The sequence below is a fragment of the Erpetoichthys calabaricus genome, chromosome 15 (assembly GCF_900747795.2).
Source record: "Erpetoichthys calabaricus chromosome 15, fErpCal1.3, whole genome shotgun sequence".
Lineage (NCBI taxonomy): Eukaryota > Metazoa > Chordata > Cladistia > Polypteriformes > Polypteridae > Erpetoichthys > Erpetoichthys calabaricus.
This window is the reverse complement of record NC_041408.2, coordinates 20,184,507-20,200,445: the sequence shown is the minus strand read 5'-3', so window position 1 is coordinate 20,200,445 and position 15,939 is coordinate 20,184,507. Positions and strand designations below refer to the sequence as shown.

The 15,939-nt window shown below is 35.2% G+C and overlaps 1 protein-coding gene across 4 annotated transcripts in view; it reads right to left on the bottom strand.

The window, feature by feature from the left end:
- Nucleotides 1-15,939, bottom strand: part of hhat (hedgehog acyltransferase) — a 322,107-nt gene that overhangs the window by 95,994 nt on the left and 210,174 nt on the right. For 3 of the 4 annotated variants that reach the window (XM_051919631.1, XM_051919632.1, XM_051919633.1), the window contains one exon: nt 9,881-10,025. The exons of the other annotated variant lie outside the window; for it this stretch is intronic. In XM_051919631.1, coding sequence (XP_051775591.1) covers nt 9,881-10,025 — 145 coding nt within the window. The remainder of the gene's footprint in view (nt 1-9,880; nt 10,026-15,939) is intronic. 4 annotated transcript variants of the gene reach the window in all.

Genomic DNA, 15,939 nt, shown 5'->3' with positions numbered 1-15,939 from the left:
TTAAACTGTTGTTTTAAACCCATAGATCAATTAGCCATTACTGGGCAATTTTCCTTCTGCACTCATGTAAGTCCACTTGTCTTGTAATATGCTATACCTATTGTAATCTGCATTTTATGTAAGATTTTTTTGATGTCTTGTTGAGTTTAACTGAGATATCCCAGCGAAAGGAAGACAGGAATTATTTACCCATTAACCACACACTTTATTAATGTAGTGTCTCTGGAGCAGAAATCTCTCTCCATCCTGTGGTTTAATAGCTTTATTTCTTTAATTGAAGCAATCAGCATTTCAGTTTAGTTTGGTTTCTGTGAAATGTATGGAAGTAAGTTCTAATTGTCCAGTCTGCTTTATGTGGTTTGTTGTTTCCATTAGCAGGTGTGCAGGAATGTAAGAACATGGGACCAATTTCAGTTGGATAGAAAACACATTATGCATATTATTAAGCAGGCCATGACCCCACCCCAAAAAAATAACATATGACAATTCAGTTGTTTATTAGGGAGGATAAAGGCTAATTAAACTATAACAAGCTAATTTATACTAAAACATCTACAGAAAGACTATAGAATAGTGATAGTGCCCACAATATGCCACAATAAAGACATAAGAGAATGTTTATTCGGTCTTAACACACTTGGAAAAAAGGATGTTTAGAGAAAGGTAAGTAGAACCTACATTGTCTGTTGTACAGGCTTGGAAACTGAGCTATTCATAAGGCTGATTACCCACATTCATATCACAAAAAAAGCATTTCCTTTTCACACCTGTCTTACCTTTCCTTACCAGTGACAATTCAAGCCAACTTGTGTTCTGATTCGAGATTATATGTGCATATATCCTGCAGCAGCTTTAAACCCCCTCCTGGGATTGCTCCTCTGGTCAGGGGAAGCCCACTTAATCTACAGTAACATCATGCTAAGATTTCTGCAATCTAGCTGTCTGTTTTCTGGAACTGCATTTAAACAGCTGTAGGGGTGTGGAGCATATCACTGCATTTTAGTGAACACATACATGTACAGGTATAATATGTAATAACCATTATAAATTAAAAGTGTTTTATTTTACACCAAGTACCATTACAATGCAGTATACAGTTTACAGTTCAACATGAATTTTTTGATAGGCCCGGGATCAAACAGTGATATCAGAATCTGGAAATTAATTCACAAAATGGGGTTTTGAAGCAAGGATTTTTAGTTTCTATGCTAAACTGCTTGACAAGATATGAACAGGCCTTGTTGGGATGACCCTCTGTTTTTTGGCACACTCACACATACCCCTCCATACTGACTCACTCACCCCAGGGTGATTTAGAGTCACTAGTTAATCTAAAATGCACCTCAATGGAATGTGCAAGAAATATGGGGAAAAAATGCAAATCCTACACATACAGTGACTGGGTCAAGAATCAAACTTCTATCCACAGAGCTGTGAGGTAGCATTGCTAAATACTGTGTAACACTGTGCTATTCCACACTAGATTATCTATTTCTCCATTTCTAAGTTCTAATTGTGCTTTCATCCACATATCTAAGACTTAAGGGAAAGCTCCACTATTCCTCAAACTGAAAAGCAAAGTAGTTAAACTCACAAACCAGAAAGAATTTTCACTGTTACACTGAAAAGTGGAATACATTTTTACAAAGAAATTACAGTCAAACATAACTGCTTTTTCAGAGATGACAGCAATTGGAGGAAAAAAATTTGTAAGAGTTTAAAATGTAATTTGGTCCGTTTTATTAACACCACACATAATATCAAAAAGAAAACCCAGGCTAATCAACATATGCCTGATATAATTCTCAATACAATTCTCAAAAAAGACAGTGATGACCATTTCCACTGATTTACTTGTTCCTTTTGTATGTTTTCCTACAATGCGACAATTCCTGTCTGGTTTTACATGATAAAGAATTAAGTCGCTTCATCACTCATTAACATATCACAAAGCACAAAAGGATTATTACATCAGACAGCAGCTGTGTGGAATCAAAGGTATGATGAAAAAAAGTCTTTTTTAACAGCTTCTTACTCTGTAAAGCACTAAAACACAGTATATTTATCTGACATGTTAAATATATTTTCTAAAACAAATCCTTATATTAAACAATGCAAGAAAGAAAAGAGATGTGATAAAACCACAACATAAGAGTACAGATGAAATAATGGAATTTACTGCAACTTTAATGCTTATACAACAAATGGACCACTGAATTATTTTAAAGATCAAGAAAAATGTATGACTTAAATCAAATGCCAGAAAAATAGTTAATTTGTTCTAATTAAAAGTAAGTTAAATGTATTTAAAAATATTGAAAGCCAACATCCATTCAAAAGACAGAAACTATATTACGGAAGGTAATTTTCCTTGTTAATGGTATTTGAATAATCATGATAGTCCCATTATGTTGTTGTGTGTCTTTCTCAAAGCTGATTTTAAAAAAGAACTCTATGGTATATCTGTATTTCAGTGCATAATGAATGTGAAACAGGGGGCAATTAATAAAAGGATTAACAAAAGCACCTTACTAAGTTTCACTGCAAAGATGACCTGGTTGTCAGTAGGCTGTAAGTGTGCTCACTGAAAACCTGTCCTCTTCACCATTATAAATAATTCTTGGTGTGAAGAGGAGCCTTACGCAATAATCTAACTCGCCAAAATTAAGTGCTTACCAGCAAGTGAGCAAATCTCTAATATACAGGAGACAATGATACAGTTGGAGAATACTAACAGATGTAATTAACTAGACAACACCATGTAGACGAATTCAAAACAGCAACCAAAAGGAGAAAAAGAAAATTCAGAAGAATATCTATCACATAAGAAAGCTACTAAAAGAGATAGATGTTTTATGACATTCATTCTTTATTACTATGATTATATCAGGATAAATAGTACCACCTGGTGTCATCATATTCTTCACAGGACATTGAAGACTAGAGGCTTGAAACAAGAGAGGAGCAAATTCTATAGCATGACAATGGATCCTTATCTAAACACAAGGTTTGCTTTTTCCACATTTTTTAAAAGACAAAATCTGTCAAAACCCCATTCTGTCATCTAAAATAATTCCTCACATCATCTAGCAACACTGCATTTTTATTAGTGGCATCAACACCGTTACCTTCCCCACCCATACACATACCCACACTCTATACTTGTGCTGGATGGTATACCGGTTCATACCGAAAACGTTTTTTTTTTTTTTTTTTTTTTTATGATATGGATTTTTCTTATACCGCAACACTGGTTTAAATTGCCTAAACGACGTTCGGAACGTGGCGCAGCGGGAAACTGTTCAAGGGGGGACCTTTTTCACTGCTACACCGCTAAACACAGATTTGTTGCACTAGGGCTCTTTTTCACTACTACACCACCAAATAGTGGGCGGTAGCATAGGTATATGCAGGACTATTTCAGACAAAATAAAATAAATAAATAAATAAATGTGCAAATAAATTAAAGTTCTGTGATATGTGAAAAATGGACAGAGAGCATTCCGAAACTGAAGCCGACGATAAAGTTGAACATGAACAACAGAAGAACTTTTGCCGAAAAAAAGGAGTCATGTCCGTCGCCTGGAGATACTTTAGTTTTAAAAGGTCAGATGTGTAAATACTGTTTCTATACTACTGGATAATACTGAAAGCCAAGTTGTACTTGTTTTTGTACTTGCTAGTGTATGTTTTGCTTGAATTCATCCTGCAATGTGCTGGCGACTCGTTCAGAGATGGGCGCAACTCTGAATGGATGGCATAATTAAACATGTATAACGAAGATATTTTTAAAGTTCTGAACACTCCGTCGGCTAAGTTAATAACTAGTTTTAATTTCACAAAGACGTTTATCGTGTGGTGATTGGTAATGTGGAGAAAGAAAAAGGAAAGATAGGAACTGGGGTTTTGGTAGAGAGCAGGAATATCATGAAGTGAATGGATTCTGTGCGGTGATTGCTGCAGGCGCCTGCTCTTAGTGCGGAGGAAGTCAGTTTAAGAAGCGTAGTGATTAACGACTGGGTCGGGGAACACTTAACACAAAGTATTTGATGTGCTGCATTAACTTATGACGGGGTTTGAGAAAATCTAATAAATTAAACATTGATTTTAGGATGAAGTTTAGTTTACAACATTCTACTTTAATTATAAAATAAACTATGAGAATAAAGTGTAAATGTCGACTTTAATCTTGACATAAGCGTCAACATTAAAGTGGAAATGTCAAGAATAAAGTCAACATGTCGAATTTATTCTCGACATATAGTTTGTTTTTTTTCTTCTGTGTCCATATTTTTTTTTCTTCACCGTGGCCCTAATGTACTTCCATAGGGCTATACCACAAACAGCATTATAAATGCAAGTTGCAGTTTTATTATTTATGTATATAGCTTAGCTTGAAGCAAGGTCCATATTAATGCAATTTGCCTAAATGATGGTACAGTTGGTATGATGTCATCACCAAGTTGCACTTGTTTTATTTTATTTTATTTTTATTTGGTGAATACTGTGTAATGCACCTGGGCTTGAAGCCTTGAAGTAATGGTGCAACTATCAGTAATACTATTATGTATTTTATTGTTATTATTTATTAGTTTAAATATTATGTAGTTTAATGATGGTAAAATTGTTTAAAAAGTCACTTTAACGTGTCAGTGGACAGAGATTGTTAACATTAACAGAAAGTGTAGTTGGTTTACAAAAAATATTTACTATTTATTCCTTTTCTAAGACGTGTTCAGTGCAATCCAACTTTTGACAAACACCTCTGGATATTTTACTAAGTCTAAATGCCTCTTTGGATGGTTGACAATATGTTGTCAAAATCATAGTTTAAGCTTTTGCAAAATTTGTTCAATTAAAAGGTTCTATATTTTGACTGCATCTGTCATGCAATGTGATTCCTTCTCTTTAGTGCCACCCCCTTGAAAACTATCACTTTATGGGGCCATGCAAACCTGGATTAATACTTGTGTGCACATTAAAATGTCTTTTTGTACGATGTACAATTCTCATAACAGTCTAATAGGTTATTTTTAGCCAGTCTACTGCAGTAATTGCAGTGGAAAATGTGGTTAACATCCACTCATGCACGGGGAAAAAAATACTGTCTAATACCGTGAAACCGGCAGAATTTAGAAAAATACCGTGATATAGAATTTTGGTCATACCGCCCACCTCTACTCTATACACATGCTTAATTTTTAAGCATGATCAATCATCTTACATTTCTGCTACAACTGCTACAACGAGAAAGAATAAGGAGTTTACAACTCAATGTATAGGAGTTTCTCAATGCATTTTTCCCAACCAAGCATATATAAGAATTAAAGTTTTCAGAACTAGCAGTGACACTGAATACAGCTTGGATTTTTTTAGTTTAACCCAACACCAAAATTGTAATCCGAAACAATTCCCTTACTACATTACTACATTTTCACAAACACGAGGAACCTTTAATTTATCCATATATGAGGAAGATTAAAATTCACACTTAGAAAAAATGACAACACAAAATAAAGGAAACAACAAATAAGAAAATGTACGAATGGTTTAATATTTAAATGTATTTAAAAATGTAGTTAACTGTTTTGAAAGTTGGAGCATTTTAAAATTTTCTAATGATTTCTTCAAAGTGTTACTTATCAGATTTTCTTTATTAAATACATTTTTTGTTACTGTGAGTTCAATCCAAAAATAGCAGAGATAATAGAATGTAATTACATTTGTAATTAAAGTAAATAAAGTTCATGTTTTTGAACAGCACTTTACAATTTCACACAGTTGAAAATGAAGCTCAAATAGGCTTGATGGTGCTAAAACAGCTTTCAAAGACAGTAGAGTTCAACTCAAGTGATAAAAAAAAATCGATTGTGAAAGGTCTATAGTTAACTGGATTTGAAATTTCTTAAAAATATCATTTTTGAAAGAAGTACAGAAAGGAGAACTAAAATCTCTACTGAAATATAAAGGTAAAACTGCTGGCACCAACCACCCATGAAGGATAGTAGGTCACTGTGCCAATAAATTACAGTGTCACAGAAATACTGAATAATTATCATCTGTAGAGGATACATTCATGAGGTTATTTTTAGTACAACGGATATCCTGAGTACACTTTTAGATAGATAGATAGATATTCACTGTATGCATAAAATATCACTGAAATGCAACTGGAAACTTGTTGCCTTTTCATTCATTTCTTACTAAGTTGCTAGAATTTCTTACTTTATCAGTACAAACATCTTGTAACTTACCCACTATGATTTTAAGGAGGACAGAAAGTGAGCTGCTGGGACAGAGATTAACACGAACACAACTTGAATCAGTGTTGGAAGTGAAGAGAATTTTAACTCTGTTAATTATCAGTTTTGCCTTTGGCAAAGCCAGTAATTCATTAAATAATTTACTTAGGCTACCACTTTATTTACCTTACTTTTCTCTGTAGGAGGTGCTCTCCAACAGTTAAAGTTACATCAAGGCAACTAAAGTACACTTGTTTTAAGAAACAGAATAATACAATTATTCATAAAGACAAGGATTCTAGAAATATGATAACTGCATTTACAGTATATCAAAACAGAAGACAGGACACAAAACATACAAGACAGACAGACATATAACACTGAAGAAGATGGCTACTCTAATTTGTCTTTGCACAAATAAACAGTTTTACAATACCAAATCTTTAAGGATGATGTCCGATGTTGTGTGTAGTTGTTTTTTGTTGTTGTTCTGGTTCAAATTGTGTTGAAGTGTGTCCCTGCTCTTTGCCATGTGGTCCTTTCTTTATGGTGTACTGTACTTTTCTCAGATTATTGGTGGGCTCTTTGCTGTTCCCTCTGCAATTTCATAGGGAAAAACATTACTCTTTGTGCCACAAGATTGAAGATGCTGAAGTTCCCTTCTTGAAATTATGGCTGTGTCTTAGTTTTCTCAGACTGGGCTCAGTCACTGGGACAGAGATTGGCTTGGCAGAGTGCAGCAGGCTTGGCACATTGGAGCTTGGCTTTCAGGTTCGCAAAGTTAAGAGACTGTTACCTTTCAGACCCCAAAAAAGACAGCAACTCAACAGCTTTTAGATTTCAGAGAGTGAGGTAAGAGATGAGCGTAGCTAATTTTGAAAGAAGGTGTAACCTCTGGTGATTGGATCAAGGTCACTTCCAATAACACAACCTGTGCCTGCTCATAGGAATGTTATTTTGTACATCTCATCCTGGCAGGTTCAGTTTGTAGACACAAGCCTATGATTAATGTTCATTTGGTGCCCTTTGTCTGAAGTAGCCCCTGCAAAGATGTCAGCTAAGCTCCAATGTACACATTTATTATCAGATGAAGTACTGGGCCGATACTGGTGTGAGATGTAATTCAGTCTCTTACTCTGAAATGCATTTGGGGGTTGCAGCTGAATTTCTGCATCCCTATTAAATCTGCTGTCTTAACAGTCTTTGTGTGCCACTAGAAGGCCAGCAGAATGGGCAGTGCCCACTTTGTCCCAGGCTTTGTGTGCCAGTAAAAACCGACAAGAATGAGCAATGCGCATTTTGTCCTACAGCAGTGCACAAACCTTTTCCAGCAATTCCCTGTTTTAACATCAGAAGCAGTTATCAGGAAAGTAAAAGGCACACATCTACAAAAGATATAAGATGAATTAGCCTCTCTTAAGCAAGATCAGAAACAGTAAACTAATCCATCCAGTTTTAATACTGAAGAGTCTGAAAAGTCACCGAAACATTTCAATAGGAGTTATGTCAAAAAAATATGTAGAGTGCACTTTACTTGAGGTACCTTATAAAAACTCAACTTTCTTGGCAAATTTCTTTGAAGAATAAGTGTGCCAAATTAAAACAAAATCAATCAAATGGGAACCAAGTTATTTTATGCGGAGTGGCAGACAACCAGACAGACATGATGATGATAGTAGGTACTTTTCACATTATGTGCAAATGCACCTTAAAATGGGTAAAAGCTAATTTAATTTATTTCATAATGACGTAGTAACACACATACAGAGACTTTCTGGTTGGCACTGGATAAAAAGGGGAGAAGGAGCAGTTAACAGAGTAGAATTTATTACGATAAGAGTATCCTGGACACAAATTAGGGCCTGTTTGTACTCCTTGTGATGAGTGGTCCGTGGCGTTAGAGAATTTAAAAAAAATAATCGTATCCCGGGTAGCGTGCAGGCTCAGAATTGGGTACATGGTGTGCGAGTGCTTTTCACTCAGTGGTTAATTGGGGTAGTTGGCTCATCGCACCACATACACATGCGGAGGTGGGCAGATCAGTCAGGTGTTCAATTATTTATGGATTTTAACCTCTTCTGGACACAGATTTTTATGGATTATTTATTGCCTTTATCATTTGATGCACTGCAATGTTTTGGACACTTTGTTTTAATTTTTTTAAATAAAAGCACTGATCACTGTTTGCACCTAACCTTTGCTGCTGCATGTGTGTCCTCATTAATCTGGCTCATCTCAGTTTCAAGACTATCGACCATCCAGGTTCAAGAGGATCCTGGAAGGAACGAGCAGTGTGAAGCCAACCCAAACCGTCACACTTCCATACTTTCTACTATTTCTGGTAGTTTGAATGTAATTTTACAGTCTTTATAATATTCATAACCTTAACAAAAAATGGTTGTTCATAATTTCTGATTACGAAATATTACACCCTCTGTAGTGTGGATAAACTTTATTTTTCTAAGAAAATACAACTTAACAAGAGGAAAGAACAAATTAAAGAATTACCATCTAATTGCATGCAATGCCAACTGCAATTTTAAAACCAACACAATTTCAAAGATCTGTTTTTCCTCAAAAAAGTTTCTGTTGTGGGACAAACATTCAGGAAGCCATAGGAAATTATCATCTGCTACCATCTGTTTATGTGTATTAGTGTTGTCTCTTATGCACTAGACTTTCCGCAAGGAAAAGTAAAATTTTTATGGTCCAGAACCGGTTTCGTTTACGCATATATCAGCAAAAGAAAGAGAATGGCCATGCAAAATGCAATATAAATTTCTTCTGATAAAAATAAATAAAAAAAACCAAAATAAACATATTTCATTTTCACTTATTATAAAACAAACCCAAACCTGAACGGAGTCTAAAGCTGAATGTGAAAAATCCACGTGAACATGGCCCAAAACCCAACGCTTTTGCAGATCTCATCAGGCTTGGCTAGCAGATATGGCAAGTTCATTGGTTTGCATTTTAAACTGTTCAATGGAAACAGTCTTACTTAAACACAAAGTGCTCATTCTGATACCTGTTTATTATACTACTTTAGCACACTGCTTGTGAGAAATTTGTACATTATCTCAGTGCGACTGTTAAACATTTTGTAATACAACAGGTTTAGTGACCTATGTTGCTTAATGCTGCCTTTTCTTTCAATTTTTAAAACAACCAGGAGACAAGTACTTGTGTTCAGAAGAAATCATTTAAGTCTTAATGAGAGATTCATACAAAATATTAAAAGAGGTCTAATGTGGCAGAAAAAAAAATGTCTGAACATTTTTTCAACAAGCAAAGAAGGGCAGTTGAGTCAATTAGGGGATAGGGGCAGGGGCTTGAGCCACTGAAGCCACCTCATTCTGTACATTTCCGAAAACATATTAAAAATACAATGCATTAGGTGTTTAGTCCATGAGACAATAATGACCCTATAAATTGTTACATGCAGTAAGTAGTTGTGTGAAGCAACTTCATTTAAATTTTTCCTATGTTATAAATGTGCAATTATAAATACCGTACATTCATGATGACTCTAAAATTTAGTATCAGTAGATGCTTTGATATTTTAACATTCCATGCATTTATCATTGCCTGATTAATGAAATCTCTGCAGGAAACTGATGAAAAATAACACCTCTCACCTTGAATAAATATCCTCTGCCAGTAGATCTTTCCCACATGGTTTCCTCCAAGAAATACCAAGTTGGACAGTATCAACATTGCTGTAGAAATAGCTGATAGGATACCAAAAGCCCTTTGAGTCATTTCATAGGATAAGACATTTTCCTGAAAAAAGAGAGCAATCAATTTTGGTTTTGTCACATTTTAAATTTAAAATTATATATTTTGGTAACTGTACAATTTTCTTGACTTGCAACGTTATACTTAGTGCACAATTTATATAGTTAACAAATTAAAACAGAATGATGATTTGTCACCTAAAACAATTTTAATTGTGCCCCAACTGTATGCCAAGAAACAAAAAGGGTAAAGTGTGCTTCAATATACTGTACTACTACAGTATAATACAGGGTGAGCCAAAAAGAAGTACTACATTTCAAACATTTATTCTATGAAAACGCTACAATAAAAATACATTTCATTATGACACAAGGAGGGGTGTACAAAATAATTTTTTTCACTGTTTTAAAAATGATATCTTCAAGGTGGTGGCCGTCAGCGATACACTCTTTGAGATGATTTCTGAACGTTCGCATGACTCGTTGAGCCATTTCAAGGGGAATAGCAGCAATTTTGTGGCGAATAGTGTCCTTGAGGGCTTCAAGGTTTTGAGGTCGGTGTGTGGACACCTTCAATTTGAGATAGCTCCTCAAGAAGAAATAGCACAGCGCGAGATCAGGCAAATGTGAAGGCCACCCAACATCGCCAAGCAGGGCGATCAGCTTCACCAGAAACATCTGCCACAAAACTTGCATGGATCTCCGGATTATATAAGCTGCTGCTCCATCCTGTTGAAACTAGGCATCCACCACATCCATTTCTTCCAGTTGGGGCTGAAAAAAAGTTCTCTAGCATTTCAATGTAACATTCTGAAGTGATGGTGACTGTTGCTCCCTCATCCTCAAAAAAGTAAGGGCCTACAAATGCCAAATTCTGCAATGGCGTACCAAACTGTAACACGCTCACTGTGCAAGGGTCTCTAATGATGTTCAAGAGGGTTGGATTCTGCTCAATAGCGAAAGTTTTGCTCATTTACGTAACAATTCAAATGGAAATGAGCCTAATCGCTGCACATTACGATGGCATCTCGATGAACAGTTTGCAGAATGTTTGCACACAACTTTATGGCTCTTCTCCCAGTCTTTCTCAGTGAGTTCCTGCACTATCATCATTTTGTACGGATGGGAATTAAGGTCCTCATGCAAAATCCTTCTTAAAGATGCCTAAGGAAGAAACATGCTTGCGCGCTGAATGTCTAGGAGACTGCAAAATTTATGCCCTTACAGCTTGGATGTTTTCAGTCGTTCACAGTCCTAAGACGGCCTAGAGATTTTCTGTTCAATGTTGTACCCGTCTGTCTAAATTTAGCCACCCACTGAAGAATTGTTTTCTGATTTGGGATGTGATCATTAGGAGGAAAGCAGAAGTGCGTTCGGATGGTGCAGTATGTAGTAATGATGGATTTGTTAATTTTGAAGAAATCACTTTGATAGCGAAAGCATGGTGTGCACCAGACCAAGGCATGTAGAAGACTGAAAACTATAAGGGATCACCTATCAAAGGATCCCCACACCAACCCTCCCGGCTGCCTCTATCTCACGCAATCACCTTGAGAAATGTGGCACTTCATTTTGGCTCACCCTGGTCATAGAACAGCCAGCTAACAGTTAACTGAAAAACTAATCAACTATATTAAAAAAATGACACTCAAACAGAGCAGGCAGACAGTAAGTGTGAACAGCTTGATAGCCACCCACCTCTCAGTGAAAACACTTGACAATGTAAAATAAAGTGCATAACACAAGGTTATAAATCAAATATAAAAAGTTAAAAAGTCATAAAAAAAGTTAACTTAAAGGAGAAATTACACTACAGAAAATAGCTGTACCATGTCTAAAAACACATTTGTTCAATGCTGAATCTAATGGCTAGCACACCACCAGAGGAGACCTTAACCCTTTACTTAGGTCTAACCTTCTTCTATTTTTGGTGTTTGTACAAATTTATCTATAACTGTATAAATTATAATGGTTGCTTATGAGAATATTGTGTATATTAGCAAAATTATAATTTACTCTGAGACAAAACACGTATTAAGTCCAATTTTAATGCTTTACACCTGCAAATCAAAAATGCTTTTGTATATAACAAAATAACTCTTACATTTTATAAAATATGCTTTTATTTTCTCAGTTTGAATATAACTAATTTACTTCAAAATGTGTATGCCCTTAATAATAATAAGGCCAATATTCATTTAAAAAACAAATTTCTGGTAATAAACTGTTAGCAAGGTGTGGGTTATGGGAGGTACCGGTTTTTGGATATTATAACAAAATTTCCAGTGAACATCTCTTGCTCTGTCTTCAAAAATGCAGACTGGAACTGCCCGATTCTGGCATTTCTAACATGTTGAAGACTATGGAGTCTACCACTGAACTAACCTGGAGCAAATTCCAATAAAGGACATAATGTTTTGAAAATGGAGCATGGCAATGACAGCAACTGGGTTACCCCTTTTCAATTCAAGTTTTCTCCTGCTAAAATTAAACTGCACTTGTTAACTCATGTGAGAAGAAACTGCTTTATGTCTTTAATGTATGATCTAATAATAATGCTAATGTTTTTATTTATAGCTTTTAGTTTTGCCTGTAGTTCCAATACAGTTTATATAGTACAATGAAGAATTGAGGAAGAAATCAATTCAAAATAATTAAGACAACTGTTTGGGGCAAACAATTTTTAATCTTAGATACCACACGTGTTATTAATTTGGATGAGGCTGCAACAATGGACAGCATTCAGCAAAAAAAAAACCAAAAAAAAAAAACCCTTCACTAAAGAAAAGTATGCTTAAATCAGAAAAGCACACAGTAAGAACGAAAATTAGCCAATCAGTACATTATTGTGATTCTAAATACATGTTATTACACTCAGCAGAACAACACAGAAACATAAAAATCACTTGAAAAACAAAGTTTTAATCCACGTATTTCAAACATCACCTATTAATGATTTTGACTTCACTTATAAAATATTTTTATGTTACATTCTTTTTATAACCTAAATAACGTGTAGTTTTTTTATTGGCTTAAAAATGCATTTATCATTCTTTTCACTTGACCAATCAGAACTATTACATTATTCTAGTTGATCAGTTTGAGCCATGTGGTAATCTGGTCTATTATGTGGAGGCCTGAGGACAATTACAATTTAAAATATGCTAGTATATGATTAAATTAATGTAAATCAATGGAAAATAGATACCAGGACCTACTTTTTCCAGATCAGACCTAATGACAATATAGAGTATGCTTGGGCCTAGCCTTAAGAGGATTTGTGAAGCCATTCTGTGGTCTCATTACCTTTAAGACAAATAGGCGGGTGTCAGCTTTGATGACATTTGACACGCATGAAGTGGATACACAGATTTACTCAAGACTTGGAAACAGAAAGTGGCTCTTGGGATGTGGAAAGTCACTACATTGGTAGGAAAAGAAGTGGCACTCATGTGGAAAGTGGATAAATAACAGCTAGATACTGTCAGCCTCTTCTTTATGCAATGCATTTGACCTGTAATCAGAATGTTTGATTGTTTTGATCATTGTCACACTCTAAACAGGAGGTTTTGTGATAGGAAAATTAGGTTGTTTTTTTTTTTTTTTGTTTTTTTTTTCCTAATCTGAGAATGGAACAGGAAATTAAATGTTAGTTAGTCCAATCTGTCATGAAGCCTAATTTAAAATTCAAAACTCAAAGTCGAAGAATTCAGAGCAATACATTTCTTTTCAGCAGCAGCAAGAATTATGGATGCAAAGGCAATTGTGCATTCTTTAGAGTCAGAGAGGTCTAGAACAAGGACAGCTAAGTCCCAATCAGATGCCCCATTGTAAAGCAAACTAGGTAAGTCAGGATTGAATAAATGACTGTCAATCAGCAACTCTTTCACCGTCATAAAGCTGTTCTGCTCTTCTTCAGACCAAGAGAACTGAATATCTTGGAAGAGGCAAGCCTGTAATGTTCCACAATGGTGGTAATATTTGGAATAAACTTATTATACCAAAAGGCAAATCCAAGGAATGAACACAACTTGGAAATGTCATTTGAAGCTGGAGCACACAGGAGAGCAGTAAAATGTTCCTGATCATACTGTATGCCTTGTGATAAAACTGTACAACTCAAGAAATGCTGACTAGACCAACTAAAATGCCCTTTTAATTCATTCAGCTGTAATACTGCATCTTTCATGCATTTAAGAATTGCTTGAAATTTACAATCATAATTAGCTTGTTTTCACTGCCACAAAATGATATCATCCAAGTAGTTAGCAACATGTGGCAACCACTGTAGAATTATACTAAGCACCTTTTGAAAATCTGATAGAGCAGATGCTAACCCTATGCAATCTGGCAGAACTTGAACAAAGCTTCATGAGTAATAAAGGCGGTCAGATCACAGATATCTTCATGAAGTAAAAGCTGAAAGAATGCAGTTTCTAGATTGATTGTGGAGAAGACCGTTGGTTCCCCCAGCAATGATAGCGTTTCGTCAATGTGTGGAATAGGATAGCTATTGACTTGAATCCGATTGAACATCTCTGGAGAGATCTTAAAATGGCTGTGCACCGACACTTCCCATCCAACTTGATGGAGCTTGAGAGGTGCTGCAAAGAGGAATAGGTGAAACTGGCCAAGGATAGGTGTGCCAAGCTTGTGGCATCATATTCAACAAGACTTGAGGCTGTAATTGCTGCCAAAGGTGCATCGACAAAGTATTTAGCAAAGGCTGTGAATACTTATGTACATGTGATTTCTCAGTTTTTTAATTTTTAATAAATTTGCAAAAATCTCAAACTTTTTTCATGTTGTCATTATGGGGTGTTGTGTGTAGAATTCTGAGGAAAAAAAGGAATTTAATCCATTTTAGAATAAGGCTGTAACATAACAAAATGTGGAAAAAGTGATGCGCTGTGAATACTTTCCAGATGCACTGTAACGTCCGTACCAGCACTGGGCAATCTCCAGAAATTTGTCTAGCAACTGTAATAGTCAAGTTGGCTTTCACAAGTAATTCTTCATGTATGCGATGATTAGCCACCAGTTAAACCGATTGATCTTCTAACATTTCATTCAATTTAGTTTCAGACTTACATTTAACTTCCATTTCTCATAGGGTGGCAATATAATGTTAAATAGTTTTATTTACAGCCAGAGAGTGTTTTCTAATAGTATGGCACTCAACAACATTTCTCCATTGGTCCAAATTAGTTTGTGTACATATACTGACATCACTTTAAAGACTGAATCCTTCCTTGAGGATGCAGACAATATGAATAGACGAAGTCTGTCACTTCATCCAGTTTATTAGGAAGGTGTATATTATAACATGAAACCAAATGTGCTACCAAGCACTGCTACATTACTTTTTATATCACAGACTGCAATTTATCATTTGTACAATATAAAAATGTAATCTGCAATGATGAGCTCTAAAGAAGCAAAGACTTTCACGATATGACCAAATCTGAATACCTTAAAATAATGAAATATGTTTTAACCTAGATTTTAGCTATTTTTTACATTAACTATAACTATATTCCACTCAGAAAACAACCTGAATGAACAATGCCAAACTGCAAATCAAAGCCATAAAGGAACGGGTAGATGTGATCACATAACCTGCTTTCAAATAAATAAAATGAAGCCCTATTTTGATCATTAATTTTTTATGACTTTCTTTCTTTTTTAGTAACAAAAACTTTAATGCAGTTCAAAAAATAGTAAAAGTAAACTAGCATTTATATTCTGATCATCAGTTCTCACTACCCTGAAGTCACTTAAAAGGTAGTTATTAAACAATTTACATTTTCTGTTTTAAGAGCCTTTGGTCATAGAATTGTGCAATGATCTCCTTGACAGCCTATCAGTATAAAGAATGATTAAAATGAAGGGTACTACTTGAACAAGCTGGCAAAAGTAAATAACATGCTGCTATAAGCTAATTGTCTTTGTCATAAATA